Raw genomic sequence first — 22,411 nt, 5'->3', positions numbered from 1 at the left:
CCTTTCTAGTTGTCATATTTCTGCTGCTGGGATCTGGAGATCTGTGTTCAGTGAAGACATGAGTTCTCCAGAGTCCTCTGAACCAAGCTACAATTCCGGGATATAAATGCATTTTACATATTCCTTCTGCTACTAACAAGACATACAAATGTATGGGTACACAGATCTCCAGGGACAATACCCAATTCCTGCACCTTAGTATGGTCAAAGGACAGATGTCCTTTAAATCTGCACCTTTATCAATCTGAACAATGGGGGACATTTATACAAAGTGTCAATGGTTTCTGACTAGTTGTCGATAATGAGGCGCATATTTATTCTTGTGGAGATTAGCAGATAATATTTCTTTCCCAAGTGCCTAAAAAGTGTGCAGCAATTGGACAATTTGCTGAGGAGACGCAGCAATGGCCACTGTAAAACGCAGCTAAATTTGTCCACCAGATTATGATCACCTGAACTTTCACAGGTGGAGAGCTGTGACTTCCGAGTGAAGGTTTCTATTTTGCTAGACCAATTTTCTTCTGGTCTACATCCGCCACTTTCCAATACCAAAAAAATGAAAAAGACACATATTAATTGTGTTGGCGTTTCCACACCATAAAAACCATGACCCTTTTCAGAGCAGAATCTGTGGAGGATGAAAATCACATTTTTTTGGTGACGACCTCTAATAAATGGGTCAGAAAGGAGAACAGATGGTGGAAGTGCCACAAAAAAGGCGGAAACCCAATAGTAAGCGTTCTCCAATGTATGTAAGAACAGATATATTTCATGATCAAAGCAGTTGTTCAGAAAACTCTTGTTTTTTATAGCATAGCAGCATGTACCATCTGTGAAGAGTATGTGAAATAGATGCTGTTTCACTAAGACCAGAGAACATGTAGGTTACCTGCATATGCTTATGGTGTGCATATGGTTGCAGAATTTACACAGAGGTAATTCCGCAGCAGCAGAAACCTGATGAAATTGACTGGTTTCTCGTTGGGTTTTATGTCTTGCTTTTGCTGCAGCAAAAGAGCTTTATCCTTGCATTGTACAGGACTGGCAGTAAATATTAGATTTAATAATTCCCACCCGCTTTACTGCTACTGTGTAGTTCAGCAGACTTACAACAAACATATGTGTCATTGACCTCACATTTTAAAAAAAAAGAATTGAAGCAAATCTACAAGTTCAATTTCCTCATAATTTTATTTTTATGTATGTATAACTTGCACATGCCTATGCACGGGTAACTTAAAGGGGTATTCGCACAAAGACAAGATTCTTAAATGTACTCAGGATAACAAAATAACACATTCTCTAATTCACTGTTATCAACAAAAATACAGCATTTCTCAGATATAATTCTTCCATGTCTCTATAAGTACTGGTGTACACAATTTAGGTTGCCCCTGGACCCTACCCTAGATCTTCTGACTTTAGGGTCGGCAGACATCTTGTTTTACTGTCTGACACTGCACTGAGCTTCTCTGTGCTCTCTGCCTCCAGTCCATACCCCTGCATTCCAGGATGTTCTCACACACAGACTTACTTCATTCCTGCAGCCTGAGGAGTATAAAGCTACAAGCTCCAGGCAGGTAAGATCATTATACAGGGGAGAGGGAGACATATAGTAGAGCTGACAGTATGTATTGGCTATGATAGCAGATAGCATGAAGTGTCTGGTTAAAGAGCCCCTGTCCACACCCTGGAATCTTACATTGACCATCACTGAGTGATAGGAGCTAAAACAGCAATAAAACTGAGTAAAATTGTAAAGTAAGGGGTTAAAAACTATCTTTATTATGTTAATATCACTAGGGGATTGAAATTTGCAAATTTACTTTTATGGGCAAACCCCTTTGACAACTGCAACACCTTAATACAAGAGCAAACAACTTTATTGATATCCCTGATTTATCCCTGTATTTACTGACCTATAGGGTTTTTATGCTATAATTTAAGTTTAAATATTTTCTTCTGAATGAAAGTAATGCTGTGAAATATTATACAAAAGTATACCAGAAGTCTAGCTTATTTATTATTAAAGCTTTTGGTATATACCGTAGTTTGTGCCCAGTGCTGGCGGTAAAAGTACAACTCTCAGAATGACATGCCAGGCTGTGTAGTTGCAGTTTGACCATAACTCACAGAGCCATAGGTATGGCTATGATATAAGAGCATCTTCAATTTTGAGGGTAATAAAAACTCTTTAAAGGGAAATCCACTAAAAGATATTTGTTGATATGTCAGAAGGTTTCATGGCTTTATAGTCTTCTGATTATAAAGCTAAAAGCATACAGCACCATGAAGACCTCAAAGCCCAAATTTTGTGCTATGATTTACACTGAGATGTTAGACTGTGGTGCAAGGGGTTAATGAATTTGCCATAGAACCGAAAAGGTTCAGAACTGTCTCCACATTCATGAAGTGGAAATTTAATTCCATAGCTTTTTGCAGTGATAAGTGTGCTCCAAAAATTGCACCAAAAAAGTGTAAACTAGAAGTGCAGGAAAGTAATGATGTTGCTGTTTAAAGTTGTGCCAGAATTGTGCGCCCAATAAGGTGAGAGTGTGGGAACGGAGAAATATTTCATTTCATGGAATGGCCACTTAGACATCACCTTGCATTGCATTCTGTTCCCTGTGGAAATTGGCCCCATGGGGCTTATTTACTAAGGGTCCTGCGGCCGCATTTTCGCCGATTTTCCCATCTTTCTGGGGATCACGCCGGGGATCAAATCCAGGGTAGGCCGCTGGACGATCCAACGGATTCGGACTAAGCGTGGGATTAAACATTTAAATTTATGTCGCAAGGCAAGCATTTACATGTACCGGGAAGAAGGTGAACTCCAGCGGACCTGAGGGGGGGAGCGACACATGCAGGATATCGGGTATATAACTGATAGGTGATTCTGAGTTAATAGAGGATTTCACTAGTAAGAGATGTCAATAAATTAGTCCTATAGAGAGTGGCTACAGGGAGTGTATCCAGAGGACCCAACCCCCTGTGGGGTTGTTGTGGGGTATTAAACACTTTCTGCCAGATTCCTATGCAGTTTACAGCAGATAGTTGGGGTTCAGCACTGGGACAACCTGTGGCCTTGAAGCCTTGTGACAAAAAGCTATTGCCAGAAGTGGAAAAGCTCTTTAAGATGAATGAATTATATAGGCAATAGGATTTTTATAGGCGATATATATATATATGTAGCGGGTTATACATATCTAAAGTTGAATACAGTTCCACTTGACACAACGGGCTGTAGCAATGGTCTTTGGGGTGACATACAGATGACTGTGTCATGGCCATTTTCTTAAGTCTTCATACTCAAGATTTGGATTCTAAGCAGTATATTAAGGTCTTGTGGTGTACTACTGGTTTCTTAGTGACTTGTAATCCAACATTTTGTAACAAAGGGTAAGAGAATCCATCACTGTGTCCTCCTACTCAAGGCATGGGTGCTCCCCCTCCATAGTCTTAGCTGCAAGGACCCGTACATTTTGGATATCCTCATAGGTTGCCGTCTGATACGCCTCCAGACCCTGTGTAATGAAAAACATAATTTTGGTTACACATTGGTCTGCAGTAAAGAGTACTTTAGAAGAGAAGATGAGAAACTTGTTATAGATATATTATATTTAAGGCTCAGTTCAGATTTGTCATATAGTTTGGCCTCCCAGGAGTGTACTATAGGTGTATCACAACAAATGTGATTCTAATGACTACTACCTGAATATACGGTATAATGCTGTTAGTCCAGGGTTTGTGGCTGTAAAACATATACTGGCCATAGCTTGTTATGCATTCTTTTATTCTATTTTTAGGATATAACATTTACTGTTGGTTTTTCTGTTAAAAAAAGCATTTGATTGTAATGCTGCATATACAGTGGCGACCAGCAGAGGGCAACATCATTCTCAAATGTCAAAACTTCACCACCCATAAAACTATGCTCTGATACCTAAATCATAGATGTGGTAGTGGTAACCCCCTGTTAGAACGATTTTTTTGGCTGTCTTCATCTCCTCTAACCACATCGGCAAAGCCGCACCCATAATGACACTAACTTTTTCCCACATGTAAAGTAATGTGACTATAATGCAATGAAGCAATAGCCTTTGGGAAAAAGTCCTTTCATATCCCGCAGAAGTCAAATTATCCTTAGATTTGTATCACAGACTTAGACAAGTAGAGCTTATTCACATATGTTTTTAGTCATTTATTAATTTGAGTGACTGTAACATTGATTTTTTTTCATGTACTGGGTCCATTATTATTATTTATTATTGTCACCTCGTATGTATGGTCCTCGATCTTCAAACTGCGTTTTTTCTTCTGCAACATGAGTAAAATGAATAGTATTAGTATGAGTAGTGAAGACTATGGATTATTATATATAAAGTGGCACATGTATCAAACTTTTGGCTTGCCTTTTTCTTTACTGTTTGAGACTTTTCAGGGTGCTTGTTCTCATTTGCAACTTTTTTTTGCTCTAAAACTGTCGCCCTTTAAACTTCACCATTGTTTAGCTTTCTGCAGTGATCCCTGAGTTATCATCTGAATGCAGATGTGATAGTTGTGACTTTTTAAAAAAGTTGCAACTTTAGGCGCAAAACTATGGCTGCCCCAGCCCAGGCGTAGAAATTAACTTGCGGATTGCGACTTTTGGAGACTTTTTGTGACTTTTGTTTTAAAAAGTCTCAAAAGACCAAACACCACATATACCAATAAGGAAAAACTGCTAAGATATGTCTACCTAGCAGAAAAGCAAAGAATAGTCCCGAAAAACAGACAGACAAAGCCAGACTTATGATACATGTGCCCAAATGTGTATTATCTGTATTCTTTGGCAAAGTCACAACCTTTCACTATAGAATTGGTTAGATTGTGGGTAGTCTGTTGTAGACCTTACTTGTTCCTATTTTATAGGGGATGACAGTGCCTTTAACATTGATATTGTATTTACAAGACAGCCCTCAGTGTTTGACCATAAAGGTCAACCTCTAGGACCCTCAGGGCCCAAATCACATTAAATCATTTTCGAGACCTGCAAAAATTGGCAAGTATGTAAAATAGTTTTCTATTGTTTATGATTTACCTCTGCATTATGGGAGATTCAGCATTGCACAGAAATAAACTAAGGAATCACAGTGGAAGAGGAGAGTCATGTTTCAATAACCCCTTGGTTTGATTAAGGTCCTATAGGACTAGCACACCATCCTAAGCAACCTTTAGAAGTTACCGATCAGACTTGTGATGATGTGCATGGGTCATGGGATGTGGATTAGCCACTTAAACTAATCTATACTAGCTAAACACAAACTGCTATTATACAGCAGAAAATAAATCCCTATATATCATAGAAAACCATTTCCAGCATCCCAAGTTGATTAAAATGTATCTTCTTTATTTAGTAGAAAAACATTAAAAGGTCCACATGGAAAAAACCTATGTGTTTCGGGAAACTCCCTATATTGTTCCTCCCCATGCCTGAAAAATTCTACAGTCCATTTAAACACCATCTATGCAAAAGACCCTGTGTGAGTCCAATCATTGTTTTCCTCTGAACTGTGTACAGCAAATTCATGTCCTTCTTGCTCGGTAGCTTTTCCTTCCCCTCGCTGAAAAGAATTCCTGAGGGAGGGGTGATCTGATTTCTCTTCAGCCAATCACATACAGCCAGCCTCTCTCTCAACCCCATCATTCACACAACCCTCAGGAATTTGCTTCAGCATGTCCCACAGCCAGTATGAATTATGTAATCCCTCTTCATCAGATGCTATATGATCAGATGGTATATATATGTATGTAAAAAGAGTAGGAAGCGTGGTATACACATGCAACAAAAGCAATATACATGCAATAAAAGTGAAAATCAAAAGAGCATTGTAAAATATACATAAGTAAAAACAAGGAACAAAGGTATATACAAGTGTTCAGGTAAAATATGAATCTAAAATTTAAAGGGGTTGTCCGAGTTCTGAAAAAAAAAAAACTAAGGGAGGACGGGATGGCGCTGCTTAAAAAAAATAAAGTCCTACTTACCTTCCGGTGCCCGCCGGTATCCAGTTCTGCTGTCGCTCCGCTCTGGGCGCCATGTAAACAAACATGTCCGCCGGAGCAGCGCTGGACTCAGGCCCCCATAGCTTACGGCCCCCATACACAATGCTGTGTATAGGGACAGATAGGCGTGCCTGGCCACGGCCGGCCGGAAGCTGAATCCATCGCTGCTCCGGTGGACATGTTTGTTTACATGGCGCCCGGAGCGGAGCGACAGCAGCACTGGATACCGTAGGGCACCGGAAGGTAAGTAGGACTTTATTTTTTTAAGCAGCACCCTCCCGGCCTCCCTTAGTTTTTTTTTTTCAGAACTTGGACAACCCCTTTAATTCAAATAGACTTAAAAATTAATTAATAGATAAAAGAATCCATTTAATTATGAAATAAAGGACAATAAATAGGCAAGCATATTGTGGGGGGATAGCGGACAGTACATAAATCATGTAGCAGAGCTGTAGCTGTAGCAAGAAGCTGTAGGTGTGGCATGGGGAAAAGCAATGCAGGTATAGTTGTACTCCTGTATAACAAAAGTTTTCAAAGATTTGTTTAGTTAGTGTGGGTTACTTTAACTGACAGGTTCCCTTTAAAGCTGGACTCCATCTTTTACTAAAATGGGCATTCCAGGAATAAGCATATTTCATATTCAAATAGGTCATTAAAATATAAGCTAATATGTAATTAGTTGTTATTTAAAATTTTGCTTAGCAGATAAATGTTGTGGACACTGTAATGGATAAATAAAATTCCTTTAATCAGTCCTGTGACTGTCCCTGTGGAGGATGGTCACATGTCCAACTCACATGTTCTGCACCTGCCTGGTCAGGGCATATGACCATCAGCCATCATGTTTGGCTGTAGTTGGTTGGTTGAAGTGCATTTAATATGGCCAGTGTGATGAGATGTTATCTCAGTGGGGCAATGTGCAGAAGAGCAGGAGAGGGAGGAGCTGTTACTGTGAACTGAAGGATCATGGGACTTGTAGTTGTAGATGGCAGACATGTTGGAGATAACTCTGCCAACTTTAGAAAACTTATAAAATTTTGTTAATCATAAAAACAAACTATTTAAGCTCCATTTTGTGAATAATGCCATTGAGATTTGCTTTATTCATCTATTTAATTTCATATACCCAGAATATCCCTTTAACTGAACCCAGATTACCATAGAACTTTGCTATAATCTAAGTTTGATTCAAATAATAAACTAAGGGCTGCTGGGTGGTTTTTGGATACTAGAAATCAAACTATAATGTATTGTATCTATTAGTAATTGGAATAGGATATTAGATTACCAAAATTATATCCATCAGACTTACCATCTCTCTTAGAAGTGTTATAGGTACCACCACAAAAAGAACAATAAGCACTGTCTGAATCACTATGATTGCATCTTTCATTGTGTTTCTTGCCTTTGCAGAATCTACATTCCCACAACCTGCAAATAAAGAATTTTCATTTTCAATTTTTCTCTCTGTTATTGTTGTTATTGATGCAGATCTATACATCACAGTTCAGTCCCATAAGTGCATGAGAAAAACTGCTACCAGGGAACTCCACTCAATACGAAGCTCTATTGTGAGCCTGCATGGAGAAGCAAAGGATGCTAGGACGTGCAGGAGGTAAAAATAAGTCCATAAAATTCTTCATATAATTTTACACTGTTGTTCTAGAGGAATGCAAAACCTCCTATAGCAGTGATGATTAATCTTTTGGAGACCAGGTACCCAAACTACAATCAAAACCCAAGTATTAATCACTAAGGTGCTACAGCTTTCAATCGTATCAGTATTCTAAGGACATTGTTACAGTAGGAAGAAAGTAGTTGGTGTATCATTGTAGCTCCCTTTCAAGAACCCCTGAATTGCAGGTCCCAGAGCAAAAGCTCCAATGGTAATTCAGCTCTGTAAACAGCATCTCATTCCTCCAGTAATCCAAGGCTGTATGGTTAAAAATAAAACTGAGCATGTCACGTCCTGTACTTCAGACTGCAGGAAAAGGTCTTGAGTGCTATCCGCTTCTACTGACACCGGAGCAAACCACTACAGCCAATCAGCAACTAAGCGGTAACTTAAAGGGGTGTTCCCATTGCATCAAATGTTATTGTACAATTTTTCAATATACTTTCTGTTTCAATTCCTTATGGTTTTCTACACTCACCGGCCACTTTATTAGGTACACCATGCTAGTAACGGGTTGGACCCCCTTTTGCCTTCAGAACTGCCTCAATTCTTCGTGGCATAGATTCAACAAGGTGCTGGAAGCATTCCTCAGAGATTTTGATCCATATTGACATGATGGCATCACACAGTTGCCGCAGATTTGTCGGCTGCACATCCATGATGCGAATCTCCCGTTCCACCACATCCCAAAGATGCTCTATTGGATTGAGATCTGGTGACTGTGGAGGCCATTTGAGTACAGTGAACTCATTGTCATGTTCAAGAAACCAGTCTGAGATGATTCCAGCTTTATGACATGGCGCATTATCCTGCTGAAAGTAGCCATCAGATGTTGGGTACATTGTGGTCATAAAGGGATGGACATGGTCAGCAACAATACTCAGGTAGGCTGTGGCGTTGCAACAATGCTCAATTGGTACCAAGGTAAACAGAAGCCCTTCCATTTACTATCAGTTCTCATAGAGCTGCATCCTGCCATTATGTATATGGAAAAGATAGAGTGCAGCAGCCCACGTTATGGTTCTAGTGTTTTTTTTAACATTAGTATTTTGTTTCAGTTTTTCCCTTTCATATGGGAACAGATGTACACTGAACGCTGGGCTTCCACACTTCAGTTTTAGAAGGTTCTTCTGTGACAATGTTTCCTGTTTGCAGCAAAATCATTTCACCGCTGGAGAGTTTTACAGTGATTTTGTGGTAATCCTATACAATCTATAAACATGATCTATAGACTAATTCATTCAATACCCTTCTTGGTGCCCCTATGTTGTGTTTCATTAAATTATTTTGTTTCTCTTACTAACACTGAGGGCAGAGTTTTATCCATTCTTTGCCAATGCTCCTGTCTCCTCCATGCTGGAGAAATCCTCATAAAGCCTATATAGTAACATTGCACTGTGCAAAAGAAGCAGGAACTTGCCTTTAAAGGGAACCTGTCACCAGGGACCTCATTTTCGCTAAAGACAGGTTGCAGAAGCTTATTACACCTGCAGTGCAAATCTGCCTTTCTGCCTTTTCTAAGCATTTGCATTACAATATAATTGTGTGTTATAACTTATTCTTGCACCCTGACAAAATCCTGGGGTAGTCACAGGGGCTGGACTTTGGCTTGGATGCATTTCAAAAAACAACATGTGCCTTGTCTGTGTTACTCACTCCTCAGAGCTTGCCCCCCACCTTTGTGCTCCTGTACAGCTTCACCTCCTGTTCCTTCACAGAGGTAACAGCCTGGTCAGCCTGAGATCAGTGGGGGAGGGACAAGCTGTACAGGTGCACAAAGATGGAGGCAGCCTGCAGCTCAAACAAGTCACATTCTGTTTTATGAAATGCATCCAAACCAAAGCCCAGCCCCTGTGACTACCCCAGGATTTTATCAGGGTGCAAGAGTAATTTCTAACACACAATTATATTGTAATGAAAATGCTTAGAAAAGGCAGAATGGCATTTTTTCACTGCAGGTGTCATGGGCTTTTACAATCTGTCTTTAGTGAAAATGAAGTCCCTGGTGACAGGTTCCCTTTAAGTGATGTAAACAATGGAAATGTCTCAATAATGCTGCAAGTGTTCTCTTCCTTCATACAGTATATTCTCTCTGATGCCTTCTTCTGACATCTTCAGAAAGTATTATAGTAGTGAGATTGGCATCAACACAGAGTCTACTGCAGTTGTAAATACATGTTTTATTTATATGCAGTTGCATCCCACTCCTTCCTGCTATGAGGTTCTGCCCTCGGCATCTCCTTACCCTTTTTCGAAGACAAAAAAAGGCCGAATTAAAGCCATTTTTTTGGAAAGTCCCAAGTAGTATCATGTGTCTTATTTACCCACCTACAACCTCCTACCAATGTAAGTTTTAGGGTATAATATGAACTTACTAGACCTTGTAACTACATATTTAGCAACTTTATGCCGACTCACAATACTGAAAATTTAGCTAAATAGCTGAATTTCTATTTTTTTTTTCCCATGGGTAACTTTTAAAACAACCTTTAGTATCTACCTTGGAGTAGACATTAAGCCTTCTATACAAGCAGAGGCCTCAAAGAGAGGGGCAACGCTTTAACTGAATGGGAGCCCGTTAGTGTAAGTTCTTTTTTATTTTTTAATCCCCCCAGCCAATAAAGTACAGCATCGTTTCGGCTCTCATGGAGCTTGTAAAAGGCTTCATAAAATCGGAAATGTCGCTGTACTTTATTGTACTTGTGAATATTCTTCTTATCACTTGACATCGGATGTCTGGGAGTGTTGCTTACCTCTCGTTTGTTATATATATATAAATAACTTCTTTAATAGCAATGGATCACCAGGGACATTTATTGTTAGAAAATACCTCCATAAAGGTGAATCTTTGAGGAAGATTTTATTTCTTAGATTGAACATTCTGTTTGCTTTCTTCCTTTGAGCCAGTCACAGAGGAAGAAGTGTCCATACTCCTCTCCTCGCTCGCCCCATTACCTGCACTAGTGACCGCATCCCCTCACATCTCATACAGTCTCTCTCCCCAGCAGTCACTTCTCACCTCACTAAAATCTTACACCTCTCTCTCTGTCTCTTCTGGTGTTATCCCCTCTTCCTTCAACCACGCTGTTATCACCCCATTACTAAAGAAACCTTCCCCTGACCTATTGAGTGCTGCTAACTACTGACCAGTCTCTAATCTCCCTTTTATCTCCAAACTCCTGGAACGCCTGGTCTATTCTCGACTAAACTGTTATCTCTCAGCTAACTCCCTCCTTGACCCCCTACAATCTGGTTTCCGCTCTATGTATTCCACTGAAACTGATCTAAAGTCTCCAATGATCTCCTCACTGCTAAATCCAAAGGTGACTATTCGCTCCTTATTTTTCTGGATCTATCGGCAGCGTTTGATACTGTGGACAGCCAGCTCCTCCTCAGGATGCTTTGCTCCATTGGCCTGAGGTACACTGCACTCTCTTGGTTTTCTTCCTATGTCACTGACCACACCTTCAGTGCCTCTCCTTTTCTGGATCTCTCTCTTCTCCTCTTCCTCTCACTGTCATGGTTCCTCAGGGCTTAGTCCTAGGTCCTTGTCTCTTTTCCCTCTATATTGCCCCCATTGGACAAACCATCAGCAGATTTGGTTTCCAGCATCATCTTTATGCTGATGATACCCAGCTAAATAAGCCTGCACGTAATATCACTCCTGCCTTACTGCAGAACGCCATCTCTAAAGTCACTGCATCTCTCTCCTTTAAACTTAATCCTTCCAAAACTGAACTTATTTTCTTTCCACCATCTACTAACTGACCTAAACCTAAATGGAGATCTCTCCATTTCTGTCTGTAATGTCTCTGTCTCTCCATTTCTGTCTGCAGGCCCGCTGTCTTGGGGCTGTACTGGAGTCGACCTCTCCTTTGCACTGTATATTTAATCTTTTGTCCACTCTTCTCGATTGCATCTTAAAAATATTTCTAGAATCGGACCATTTCTTACAATTGAAACCTCTAAAATACTACGGTAATTGTCACTCTGATTCACTCTCATTTAGACTTCTGTAACTCCCTACTAATCGGTCTTCCACTTACTTCAGTCCAAACGCTACATGGATGCCTCCAGTTTGTGCCATGTTTGCACTGGTTGCCTGTCTCCTTCCAAATACAGTTTTAATTAATAATCCTCATCCACAAAGCTCTTCATAATGCAGGACCCCCCTACCTCTCCTTTTGCATCTCAGTCTATCGTCCAACTCGTCCTCTTCGATCTGCTAGTGATCTTAGATTATTCTCTTCCCTAATTCCAACTTCTCACACATGTCTCCAGGAGTTCTCCAGAGCTGAACCAATTCTCTCTAATGCTCTACCCAGTCTTTCAGACTAAAGGTACATGCACACCTCTGGTGCCATGGAGAGGAGGAAGGGTGACCCATCCCCTCTGCATAGAGATAAATGGTGATCGGCGCCGTAATATGGGGAAAGACAGGACCTATCTTTTTTCCCATGTACGTAGCGATATAGTGCCGCACATGTGCTACACCATATCACTCCATGCAGCCATTTCTGTCTATGGGGGACATAAGTATGGCCCCAAGCTTTTTGCCATACATACATCTCCCCAACGGTCATGTGCATGGGACCTAATTCCCAACCCTCAATGCTTCAAACGTTCTCTTAAAACTCTTATATTTAGCCAAGCCTATCACACTTGCTAACTGCATGACTGCATAACTCTTTATTAACCAATTCTGGGTACTCCCCCTGTCTGTTATACAAGAAAAATGCTTCCCACTGACCTTGGACTTTGTATATAAGATGGCAGCTGATGGCTGGTTCAAGCAGCAGAATTTTTATTTATTAAATTATTTTTATTGCATTCCATTATAAAAATGGCTGTACCTTACACATTATATAAGCTCTTATACCACTTGTGACCCCCCTTATTCTCATAGACTGTAAGCTCTTGCAAGCAGGGTCCTCACTCCTATTGTTTCCTATGACTGTTATTATTCTGTGATGTCTTTTTATATTTGTATATGTTCCCTGCCGGCAGCCAGGGCCCAGAATACCGTAGTGGCTGGCGGTTGCGGCTAAGCACACTGATGTCACGGTGCATGGTATGGGAACCGGGGGGATTGTCCTACAAGCAAGAAATATGCAAGAAATATGGAGGGAGAGGCTGATGTACTGGATCTCCGTGGGGCAACCCCTTAATGTCTGTAATATATGTCCCTGGATAATGAATGAGGATCCCGTGGTGGTACAGCCGTATCCAGGGATCAGATGGAGGCAAGGTTGTGCAAAAAAACTCACGGTTCTTTATTAGAAAAACTGCATGCAAATCGATCTTGGAACAGATTCCGGGTTACTGGTAATTACTGGAGTGGTCATGGAGAGTGGTCCTTAGGAATTGGTTCACTAGCCTGGTAGTAGATGCATGCTGGGCAGGAGCTGTGTCCAATTGTGGAAGCTGCAGCTTTGAGTCTTCAGACTCTGGTCCCGTGAAAAGCTGTGTGTCAGTCTTGATGGTGGACTGACACGTTTTCTCTCTTCACTCTGTGTGTTGGTAACTGGATGGGCTCTCTAGTTTGTGATAGCTAGGTTCCAAGAGCCCTCTAGGCCCTCCCTGTCCAGGGGGTTTTATTATCCTGGTCAGGTGGTGGCTAACTTTCCAATCACACTCCAGTGTACATGGTGGAACACAATTTGTCAGAATTCACATACCATTACCCATTGCCTGTTCAGGCAGGATCTGCAGCTACTAATACCTAGTGCTCAGGTTCTGGAACTCCCCCTGTTAGCTCCAAACCTGGAGAGTGCACTGTTCACAACTACTCCCTAGCCCATGTATTGGCAGGGGTGTTGAATTCCACAGAATCTGTAGAGCTACGGAATTTGATGGCGCTACATAAATAAAGATTATTATTATTATTATTAACGGCAAACAGTAAAAAAAAGACAGCATTATAAAAGTACATGCTATTGGATGTAAAATGATTGTACTGGGTTTTCTTTGAAGATCAGAGTTGTTAGATCACATCAATTTGCTTCTGCTGTTTTAGATACGGAATTAGATAGGGATGGAGCCTAAAAGTCTGTTCAGATTTTTCTATAGAAATGTTCTGTTTTCTTTAGCCTCTCATTCTAATTTTCTGTATTATTGTTATTGTACAAGGTACGGAACAAGTTGAGAAGTTGAGATCATGTTACCCACACAATATGAAATTGAAAAACAAAACAGGTGCATTGTTGGCTTAGTTTGACTGCTGTGAAAAATAGAAAACAGACCTGATGGGTCAACTTATGTTGTGTATGTTTATGACAAGGCCTTGGTAGTGGATACTAGAAAACGTTACATATAGACATGAAAATATGTTTTCACATATTAGTGGTAGTGAAGTTTTGCAGATGTAATTCTCACTAGGGCCAGTGCAGACTGCAGTGATCATATGGGTCATAGGCTCAGGACCACTATATACAGTGGGTTACAGAAAGTATTCAGACCTCTTTCAATTGTTCACTCTTTGTTTCATTGCAACCAATTGGTAAGTTTAAAAAGTCTCTCTTTTTTACTCATTAATCTACACTCCCATACCCACCCCACCTTGACAGAGAAAAACTGAAATGTAGATATTTTTGCTAATTTATTAAACAAGAAAAACTTAAATATTACATGGTCATAAGTATTCAGGACCTTTGCTGTGACACTCATATTTAACTCACACTGTCCATCTTCTTCTGATCCTCCTTGAGATGGTTCTACTCCCTCACTGGAGTCCAACTGTGTTTAATTAAACTGATTGGAGTTGATTATTAAAGGCACACACCTGTCTATATAAGACCTCACAGCTCACAGTGCATGTCAGAGCACATGAGAATCATGAGGTCTAAGGAACTGCCCAAGAAGTTCAGAGACAGAATTGTGGAGAATTTCTGCAGCACTTAAAGTAGTGCCTGCCAAATACAATCCCAACTGTGAAATATGGTGGGGGCAGCATCATGCTATGGGGGTGTTTATCAGCTGCAGGGACAGGATGACTGGTTGCAATTGAAGGAAAGATAAATGTGGCCAAGTACAGAGATATCCTTGATGAAAACTTCTTCCAGAGTTCTCTGGACCTCATACTGGACCAAAGTTTAACCTTCCAACAAGCCAATCACCTTAAGCAAAAGTGGTGGCTTCAGAACAACCCTGACCCGAACCCAATGGAGCAGTTCTGGAGAGACTTGAAAATCCAAATCCAGGTGTGAGAAACTTGCTGTATCATTCCCAAGGAGACTCATTGCTGGAGTAGCTGGAAAGATGCTTCTACTCAATACTGAGCAAAGAGGCAGAATACGTATGACCATGTGATATTTCAGTTTTTCTTATTTAATAAATTAGCAAAAATATCTACATTTCTGTTTTTTCTGTCAAGATGGAGTGTAGAGTGAACATTAATCAGCAAAAAAAGAACTTTTTTGATCTTAAAAATTGGTTGCAATGAAATAAAGAGTGAAAAATTTAAAGGAGTCTGAATACTTTCTGTACCTACTATATATATATATATATATACACTCACCGGCCACTTTATTATTAGGTACACCATGCTAGTAACGGGTTGGACCCCCTTTTGCCTTCAGAACTGACTCAATTCTTCGTGGCATTGATTCAACAAGGTGCTGGAAGCATTCCTCAGAGATTTTGGTCCATATTGACATTATGGCATCACACAGTTGCCGCAGATTTGGTCGGCTGCACATCCATGATGCGAATCTCCCGTTCCACCACATCCCAAAGATGCTCTATTGGATTGAGATCTGGTGACTGTGGAGGCCTTTTGAGTACAGTGAACTCATTGTCATGTTCAAGAAACCAGTCTGAGATGATTCCAGCTTTATGACATGGCGCATTATCCTGCTGAAAGTAGCCATCAGATGTTGGGTACATTGTGGTCATAAAGGGATGGACATGGTCAGCAACAATACTCAGGTAGGCTGTGGCGTTGCAACAATGCTCAATTGGTACCAAGGGGCCCAAAGAGTGCCAAGAAAATATTCCCCACACCATGACACCACCACCACCAGCCTGAACCGTTGATACAAGGCAGGATGGATCCATGCTTTCATGTTGTTGACGCCAAATTCTGACCCTACCATCCAAATGTCGCAGCAGAAATTGAGACTCATCAGACCAGGCAACGTTTTTCCAATCTTCTCCTGTCCAATTTCGATGAGATTGTGCAAATTGTAGCCTCAGTTTCCTGTTCTTAGCTGAAAGGAGTGGCACCTGGTGTGGTCTTCTGCTGCTGTAGCCCATCTGCCTCAAAGTTCGACGTACTGTGCGTTCAGAGATGCTCTTCTGCCTACCTTGGTTGTAACGGGTGGCGATTTGAGTCACTGTTGCCTTTCTATCAGCTCGAACCAGTCTGCCCATTCTCCTCTGACCTCTGGCATCAACAAGGCATTTCCGCCCACAGAACTGCCGCTCACTGGATGTTTTTTCTTTTTCGGACCATTCTCTGTAAACCCTAGAGATGGTTGTGCGTGAAAATCCCAGTAGATCAGCAGTTTCTGAAATACTCAGACCAGCCCTTCTGGCACCAACAACCATGCCACGTTCAAAGTCACTCAAATCACCTTTCTTCCCCATACTGATGCTCGGTTTGAACTGCAGGAGATTGTCTTGACCATGTCTACATGCCTAAATGCACTGAGTTGCCGCCATGTGATTGGCTGATTAGAAATTAAGTGTTAAAGAGCAGTTGGACAGGTGTACCTAATAAAGTGGCCGGTGAGTGTATATATATATATATATATATAGTGCACTGTACATATAAAATAGCCCCCATATCAGATCATCTGATGACATTCATATTTTACTCTTACCTACTATCATAAGCTCTGTCCCACACTGTGAACGCTTTATTTCTCGTCTTGTTGTAGTATAGCTACAGAAGTAGACACCATTGTCTTTGGGTTGCACTTTCTTAATGGTCAGACAGTTTTCTTGTAATACATAGCGAGAGTCGGATTTTATATAACCATCAAGTGAGCCATTTTGAAGTCCACGATACCAGGAGATATTGCAGTTTTCAGAGTGTTCCCATTTGCATCCACAATGTATATTCACTGTTCGACCCTTTTTGACAGCAATAAAGCGAGGGTTCTGCTGCACTGAACCTAAAAGAACAAGGTTTGAATCCAATGAACAACCTTGCAACAATTTGTTGTGTCTTTTTGTGTCTTCTATTCAGGATTCAGGGTTCAGGATGTTCTATGTCAAGTAAATAATAAAAACTGCAATGTGATACATCGCCACTACTTAGTTTGCATATGATGGAAACACTGAAAAAGTTAGTGCCGAAAGTTGGACCTGACCCTATCTGATATTGAAGGTTTATATTAAGAAAACACCCTTATACTTGACAAAGCATTGTTCCTGACTCTATGCAGAAGCTGCATACAAAGGTTACCAAACTATTTAAAGGGAACTGGTTGTTAAGTTAAACCTAGCTGATAGATCAAATCCTGTCATTTCTACTTGTCTTATTTTCCTAAAAGCACTGTAACAGAGAATACATTTTAAGATGGCACCGGAATCGTGGACCAAACTAAAACTTCCAGGCTGAGGAATTTCGGGAATTCCCTATGGTGACGTGAGCGTGAGACAGCAGGAAAACTCTCCAATCAAGAAGATGCCTGATATGTTATGCTTTGTACACTCCTCCTCTTTTACTTTTTTCCTACTTTTCTATATAGACTTGTGAAATCAAATAAACTTGTGCAGTGCTGATTTGCCCAGGGCAGTAGCATGAGTGAAACTTGAATCAGTAGTTGTCTGAGTCATTCCTTACAATGTGCACACATGCTTTAACTAAATTGAAACTCGCGACCAATGCACACTAAAAGAGGATATCATAAATCCTCCCCTAACAGTTGGAGGCACGGCTGAGATCCAAGTGAAGCAGGACCAGGACGCCCCCTCGTTCTGGCACTGCCTGAAGCCCTGGGATCACCGCTCCCCGATCTAGACTGATCAACCCACGATCACTGTAAGTTTCAGATTACATACGTTAACCTGTTGCTTGTCTTTGACTCAAGGGGTGGTGATACCGCGGTTGTAGGTAGCCGGGACTGGAGGGTAAAATATATATATATATATATATATATATATATATATATATATAGCCAACTGCTGTCTGAATTGTTATACACCTCTGTGTGAGATTGAAAGAAGTGCCTTGGTTGCTGTGTGAATGCACCCACTGAGCCAGAACAGAAAGGGAGGGGGAGGACGTTTGTAGGTCAGATAGGATACTGAGAGGAACGGAGCGGGACCGCAGGGAAAAGGAGACACGGGACGAGTGTCTGGGATTTTGATACAGAGACACAGGACGAGATTTAGATACATAAAAACAAAAATGTATACCTGCGCCAACCTATATGTTCATAACACACTGCAGCAAGACAGTACTAGACTATTCAATTTACACACCGGTACCAGCACATGTATGTTGATACATGTGGTATCAACATACATTACATATGCTGGTACCGGTGTGGAAATTGAATAGTCTAGTACTGTCTTGCTGCAGTGTGTTATGTACATATAGGTTGGCGCAGGTATACATTTTTGTTTTTATGTTTGTTCATAGAGTTACCTTATAAAGTAACCTATTTTATAGTTGGGGTGCAGGTCACATACTATTTATATCAGCCACACCACGCAGATTGTTAGCATCCCCCATTCCCACTTTGGCGCCAAACCTATTCTTGTTTTTAGAGATTTAGATACAGGCCGCAAGGATAGAGGATAAATTGGCCGGGTGTCTGTGATTTTGACAAACAATTAGGACAGGACTGAGATCATTAAGGGGGGACTTCTGATAAGACTCTGTAACTGACAAGAGGTGAGCTAAGTCTCTGTAACTGTTGATTGGTGAGTTTGAAGGAATTCACAAGATTACAATGCAAAGTGGAGAGGGGTCATTTTATAATTCACAAGAGCCACTGATTCATTTTCAAAATCATCATAATTAGGTAGCACCTTCTGTTTGGGGGGGTCAGTCGTGCCTGACAGGTTCCCTTTAATTTATCCCCTATATACAGGGTAGGGGATAACAAGGTGATCGGTGAGGGTTCGACTGCTAAGACCCCAACTGATAATGAGAATGGGACCCCCAGCTATCTTTCTCTGTTGATAACTTATGAACCATAAATCTGAGTGATGCAATCAATTAATGAGACAGTTCTGGTCTTCTTTGATATGCTACATAACCACCTTATTAATACAAAAACTTGCCCGTGGTCCAAAATTGCTTTTTAGAATTATTTGTAAAGGTATTCAGATATGTCATTTCCACTTATACACAGCCGTGTTGCTTATGATTATGTTGATATTTATTGAAGACATTTATCCCAATGCTGGCATCCTATGTGCGGATATCCTAATACAGGATAGAAGAAGTTCAGGAGCCCGCTAATTTTTCCTTACCCAAAATTATCCAGATCATCACAGGAAAAAATAGTGCTAATTATTTTAATAGAAAATCTATTGATATTTACCTGTTTCTTCAGAAGTTTTATTCCACGCACAACATCCCTGATCTGCAAAATTGAACAAGAAAGTTGATATCAAACCAGAATGCTGTAGTATGGTAGTGAGCCAGCAGAGAATCCTCTAAGATGAAATGCTCATATTGAGAGTTTTAGTTTTGAACAGATGGATTTGCACTTCCACCACTATATACATTTGTCTGCTTTGACTATTGGGATCAGCGATCACAAGAACAAGGGTGTGCAAGTGCTGGGACTGTCCTTATATTCTCTTCTATGGGGCTTTCTGAAGTCCCATACATATGCACCAGTGCAGGGCACTAAAGGGCAATTGTTGACCTCCCTTCTATGTATCGCTAGCGGACAATGTGGTCTAATATCTGAAATCAAACACTTAGACCTGAACCAGTGTATGCATTGATAAAATGCCTTTACACTGGATACACACATAGCATTCTTTTGCCTTTTTAGTACAGATTTTACACTAGTTTTTTTTAAGCCAGAAGTGGATCCAGCCGGTCAGGCCATTATAAGATCATCCTCAAACAAAAAGGTACAAAAACTTTGTGTGTCTCCAGTCTTAGTTTTTTTTTTACAGTTTTTGGAAAGTCACAGTTTTATAAGTCAATAGATCAGTAAATGAGGCTGGAAAAATATAGGTCAAGTTAAAGATGTTGCCTCTTTCCAAGACATCTGAGCAACAGCATCAAAATGTGACAAACTTGGACCAGGATTAAAGGTGACAACCAGAAATGATCGAACCCGAATTTCTCTTTGGGGTTCTGTAGGCCCTGTACGAACTGTCAATCCGACAATTTAACACAACTTGCTACTAGCTATAGCTGTGATTGGCCAAGGGGCCAAGCCATGGCTAGTTGCTAGAGATGTTAATATGCCAGAGTGGCTGTAAGTTTTTATGAACTATTTCTGTTCATGATTGTTGTGATCATGACCTACAGCAAGTCCGTAAAGAAGCAACATCCATTTTTCTAGTTGCCGCTGATATAAAAAAATCTGAGGACAAATATTCTAAACAACCTGAATCCACAACATTGGATACTACACTGCACACAGTCACCTTATTTTTAAGCTGACCAGCATCTTTCAACCTAAGCATTAACAAGAGCATTCAATAATATCTATTGTAGACCTGCATATGCCCATTGCACTGCCAGACTTCTAGACATGTCCCCCCCCCCCCCCGCTTCCTCTTTCACACAGATGTGCAAGAAGGTTATTTTACAGAAAATTAACTAAGCTTGTAAACAAGACCCTTCTATGCAAACCAGTCCGACAGAAATGAAAGCTTTTTTTCACTAAAAACATTAGATAAACCTCTCCAAAAGACCACTGCTTTGAGAAGATTGCCTCCCTTAAAGATTTTTTTTCAGTGTCTAATTTTTTTTCCTGTTATGAGCAGACCAACCCTTTAAAAAATCTATTTTCTATGCAAAATTGGGCGATCTGCTCAAAGAGGTTTCACTTAATGTTGTTGCATTTAGTACAGCAATTCCAGATACTGATTTGATGGTAACACAACAATAACGCACAATCTTAGTTACTCTAAATGTATCCTTATAAAACATAGCGGTGATCAGATATGACAATTCACCTACCTAATGAAAAGACAGCTATACAGAGAGCGCACAATATGGCTTCTATCGTAGTCATCTTGACATAAAGTTATTAACACAAATAATTGGTAAGGAAGATGTTGGGAGCACGCAGATTCTCATGAGGGTGGGCAGGGGTGCTTAATGCAAATAGTCAAGGGCAAGGACTTCCTCTTAGTAACTGACAGGTCACCAGAGACTGCAGATTTACCTAGAGGTATCTATACAGAACTAATTCCTTCATGCACAGCTTGTATTATATAACATAATCTCTGAAAATGTTTACCAGTTGTACAGTAAATACCGTAATGTATCATATGAAGTTTATCAATCACGTACGAGTTTTATGTAATATTCTCTGAGTAATAATCCCTGAGTTGGCTCTGTTCTAGTTTCTTAACAGTAAATGTAGGGAATGGAGGTGAACTAAAACTGTATAAAAATAGAAGCAATACTTCTAGTGTTGTAAAATAAATAATCACATGAGTATTATGTACATGTAAGTATTATGTTAGTATTGTGTGTTAGGTTGCTGTACACTTTAAAAGGACATTCGTGGAGTAACTGCTTCCCAGTTGTTATGATTTCAGTTTTGCACTGCTGTTTTGCAGGTAAGAACAGATTCTTGTATCGTATACTACTATAATGATTGGTCCTTGAATGATGGCCAGTGCCCGTTCTGTCTTTCACAGACCCAGCACGGTCCTTGTACCAGGGCCATATAGGCATGGTGCTTTTTATGGGGGATCAGAAATCCTACTTACTAACCTCATGCAAACCTTTTAATTGTCAATACAGGGAAACTCCATAAAATCCACCAATTCCTAGACTGTAAGCTCTTGTGAGCAGGGCCCTCCCTTCTATTGCTCCATATGACTAATTGTAGTCTGTATTTATATTTGTATATGTCCCCTATGATTTGTAAAGTACTGTAGAATTTGATGGCACTATATAAATAAAGATGATGATGATTATTATTATTTAAAGGGAACCCGTAAGCAGAAATGAACCTAATCGACCACTACCAGTATATTGCCAAACAGCTGAACACCTTCCAGTTTCTTTCATGACCCAGTGCGGTGGCATCATCCAGAAAATCCACTTTGAAGTGAGATATAAATTAGTTGTATAAAGTCAAGACGGTAGAGGTTTTAACACTGAAGTCAAGCTCTCTCTTCCTCAGAAAACCCCATTCACTGTAAATGATCGTTCTGCATCCAGAGACATCACTAACCAGATCTCCTGAAGTCCGATGCATAACATGAACTTAGTCACAGAGGAGGAGGAGGCGATCAGAGTTTACCATCTTGACTTCAGTGTTAAATTCTCTGCCTCCTTGACTTTATGCAACCAATTTACATATCACTTTAAAGTAGATTTTTCGAATGATGCCACCACACTGGGCCATGGTAGAAACAAACCAGAAGGTGTTACACTGTTTGACAAAATACTGCCAGTGGTTTATTAGACCAATTTCTGATGACAGGTTCCCATTAAGGTTTGGGATGGCAACTTTGTGTGAAACGATATTTGGAAGATCACTTACAACCTTGTTTTTCATCATGTGGTCATAAAGGGATTTTATA

At 40.4% G+C, this 22,411-nt stretch overlaps 1 protein-coding gene across 1 annotated transcript; it reads right to left on the bottom strand.

Moving 5' to 3' along the window:
• Positions 1 to 1,186: 1,186 nt before the first annotated feature.
• On the bottom strand, positions 1,187 to 20,913 carry CD79B (CD79b molecule). The gene is made up of 6 exons (XM_072111129.1): positions 20,829 to 20,913; positions 19,222 to 19,263; positions 16,543 to 16,836; positions 7,358 to 7,476; positions 4,276 to 4,317; positions 1,187 to 3,524 (listed from the first exon to the last, which is right to left on the bottom strand). The coding sequence occupies exons 1-6, from the start codon at positions 20,881 to 20,883 to the stop codon at positions 3,426 to 3,428; spliced, it is 651 nt and encodes a 216-aa protein (XP_071967230.1). The 5' UTR covers positions 20,884 to 20,913; the 3' UTR covers positions 1,187 to 3,425.
• Positions 20,914 to 22,411: the final 1,498 nt, after the last annotated feature.

This window comes from Engystomops pustulosus, chromosome 6 (genome assembly GCF_040894005.1).
Source record: "Engystomops pustulosus chromosome 6, aEngPut4.maternal, whole genome shotgun sequence".
Classification (NCBI taxonomy): Eukaryota; Metazoa; Chordata; class Amphibia; order Anura; family Leptodactylidae; genus Engystomops; species Engystomops pustulosus.
The sequence above is the reverse complement of the archived record's forward strand: the minus strand, read 5'-3'. Positions and strand labels throughout refer to the sequence as shown.

Excerpts from the sequence above, each read along its gene's own strand:
- CD79B (XM_072111129.1), bottom strand. The coding sequence starts at position 20,883 with ATGACTACGATAGAAGCCATATTGTGCGCTCTCTGTATAGCTGTCTTT. Across the intron at positions 4,318-7,357 it reads TAACACTTCTAAGAGAGATG|AAGAAAAAACGCAGTTTGAA; the intron begins GTAAGTCTGATG and ends CTCATGTTGCAG. Across the intron at positions 3,525-4,275 it reads TCGAGGACCATACATACGAG|GGTCTGGAGGCGTATCAGAC; the intron begins GTGACAATAATA and ends TTCATTACACAG.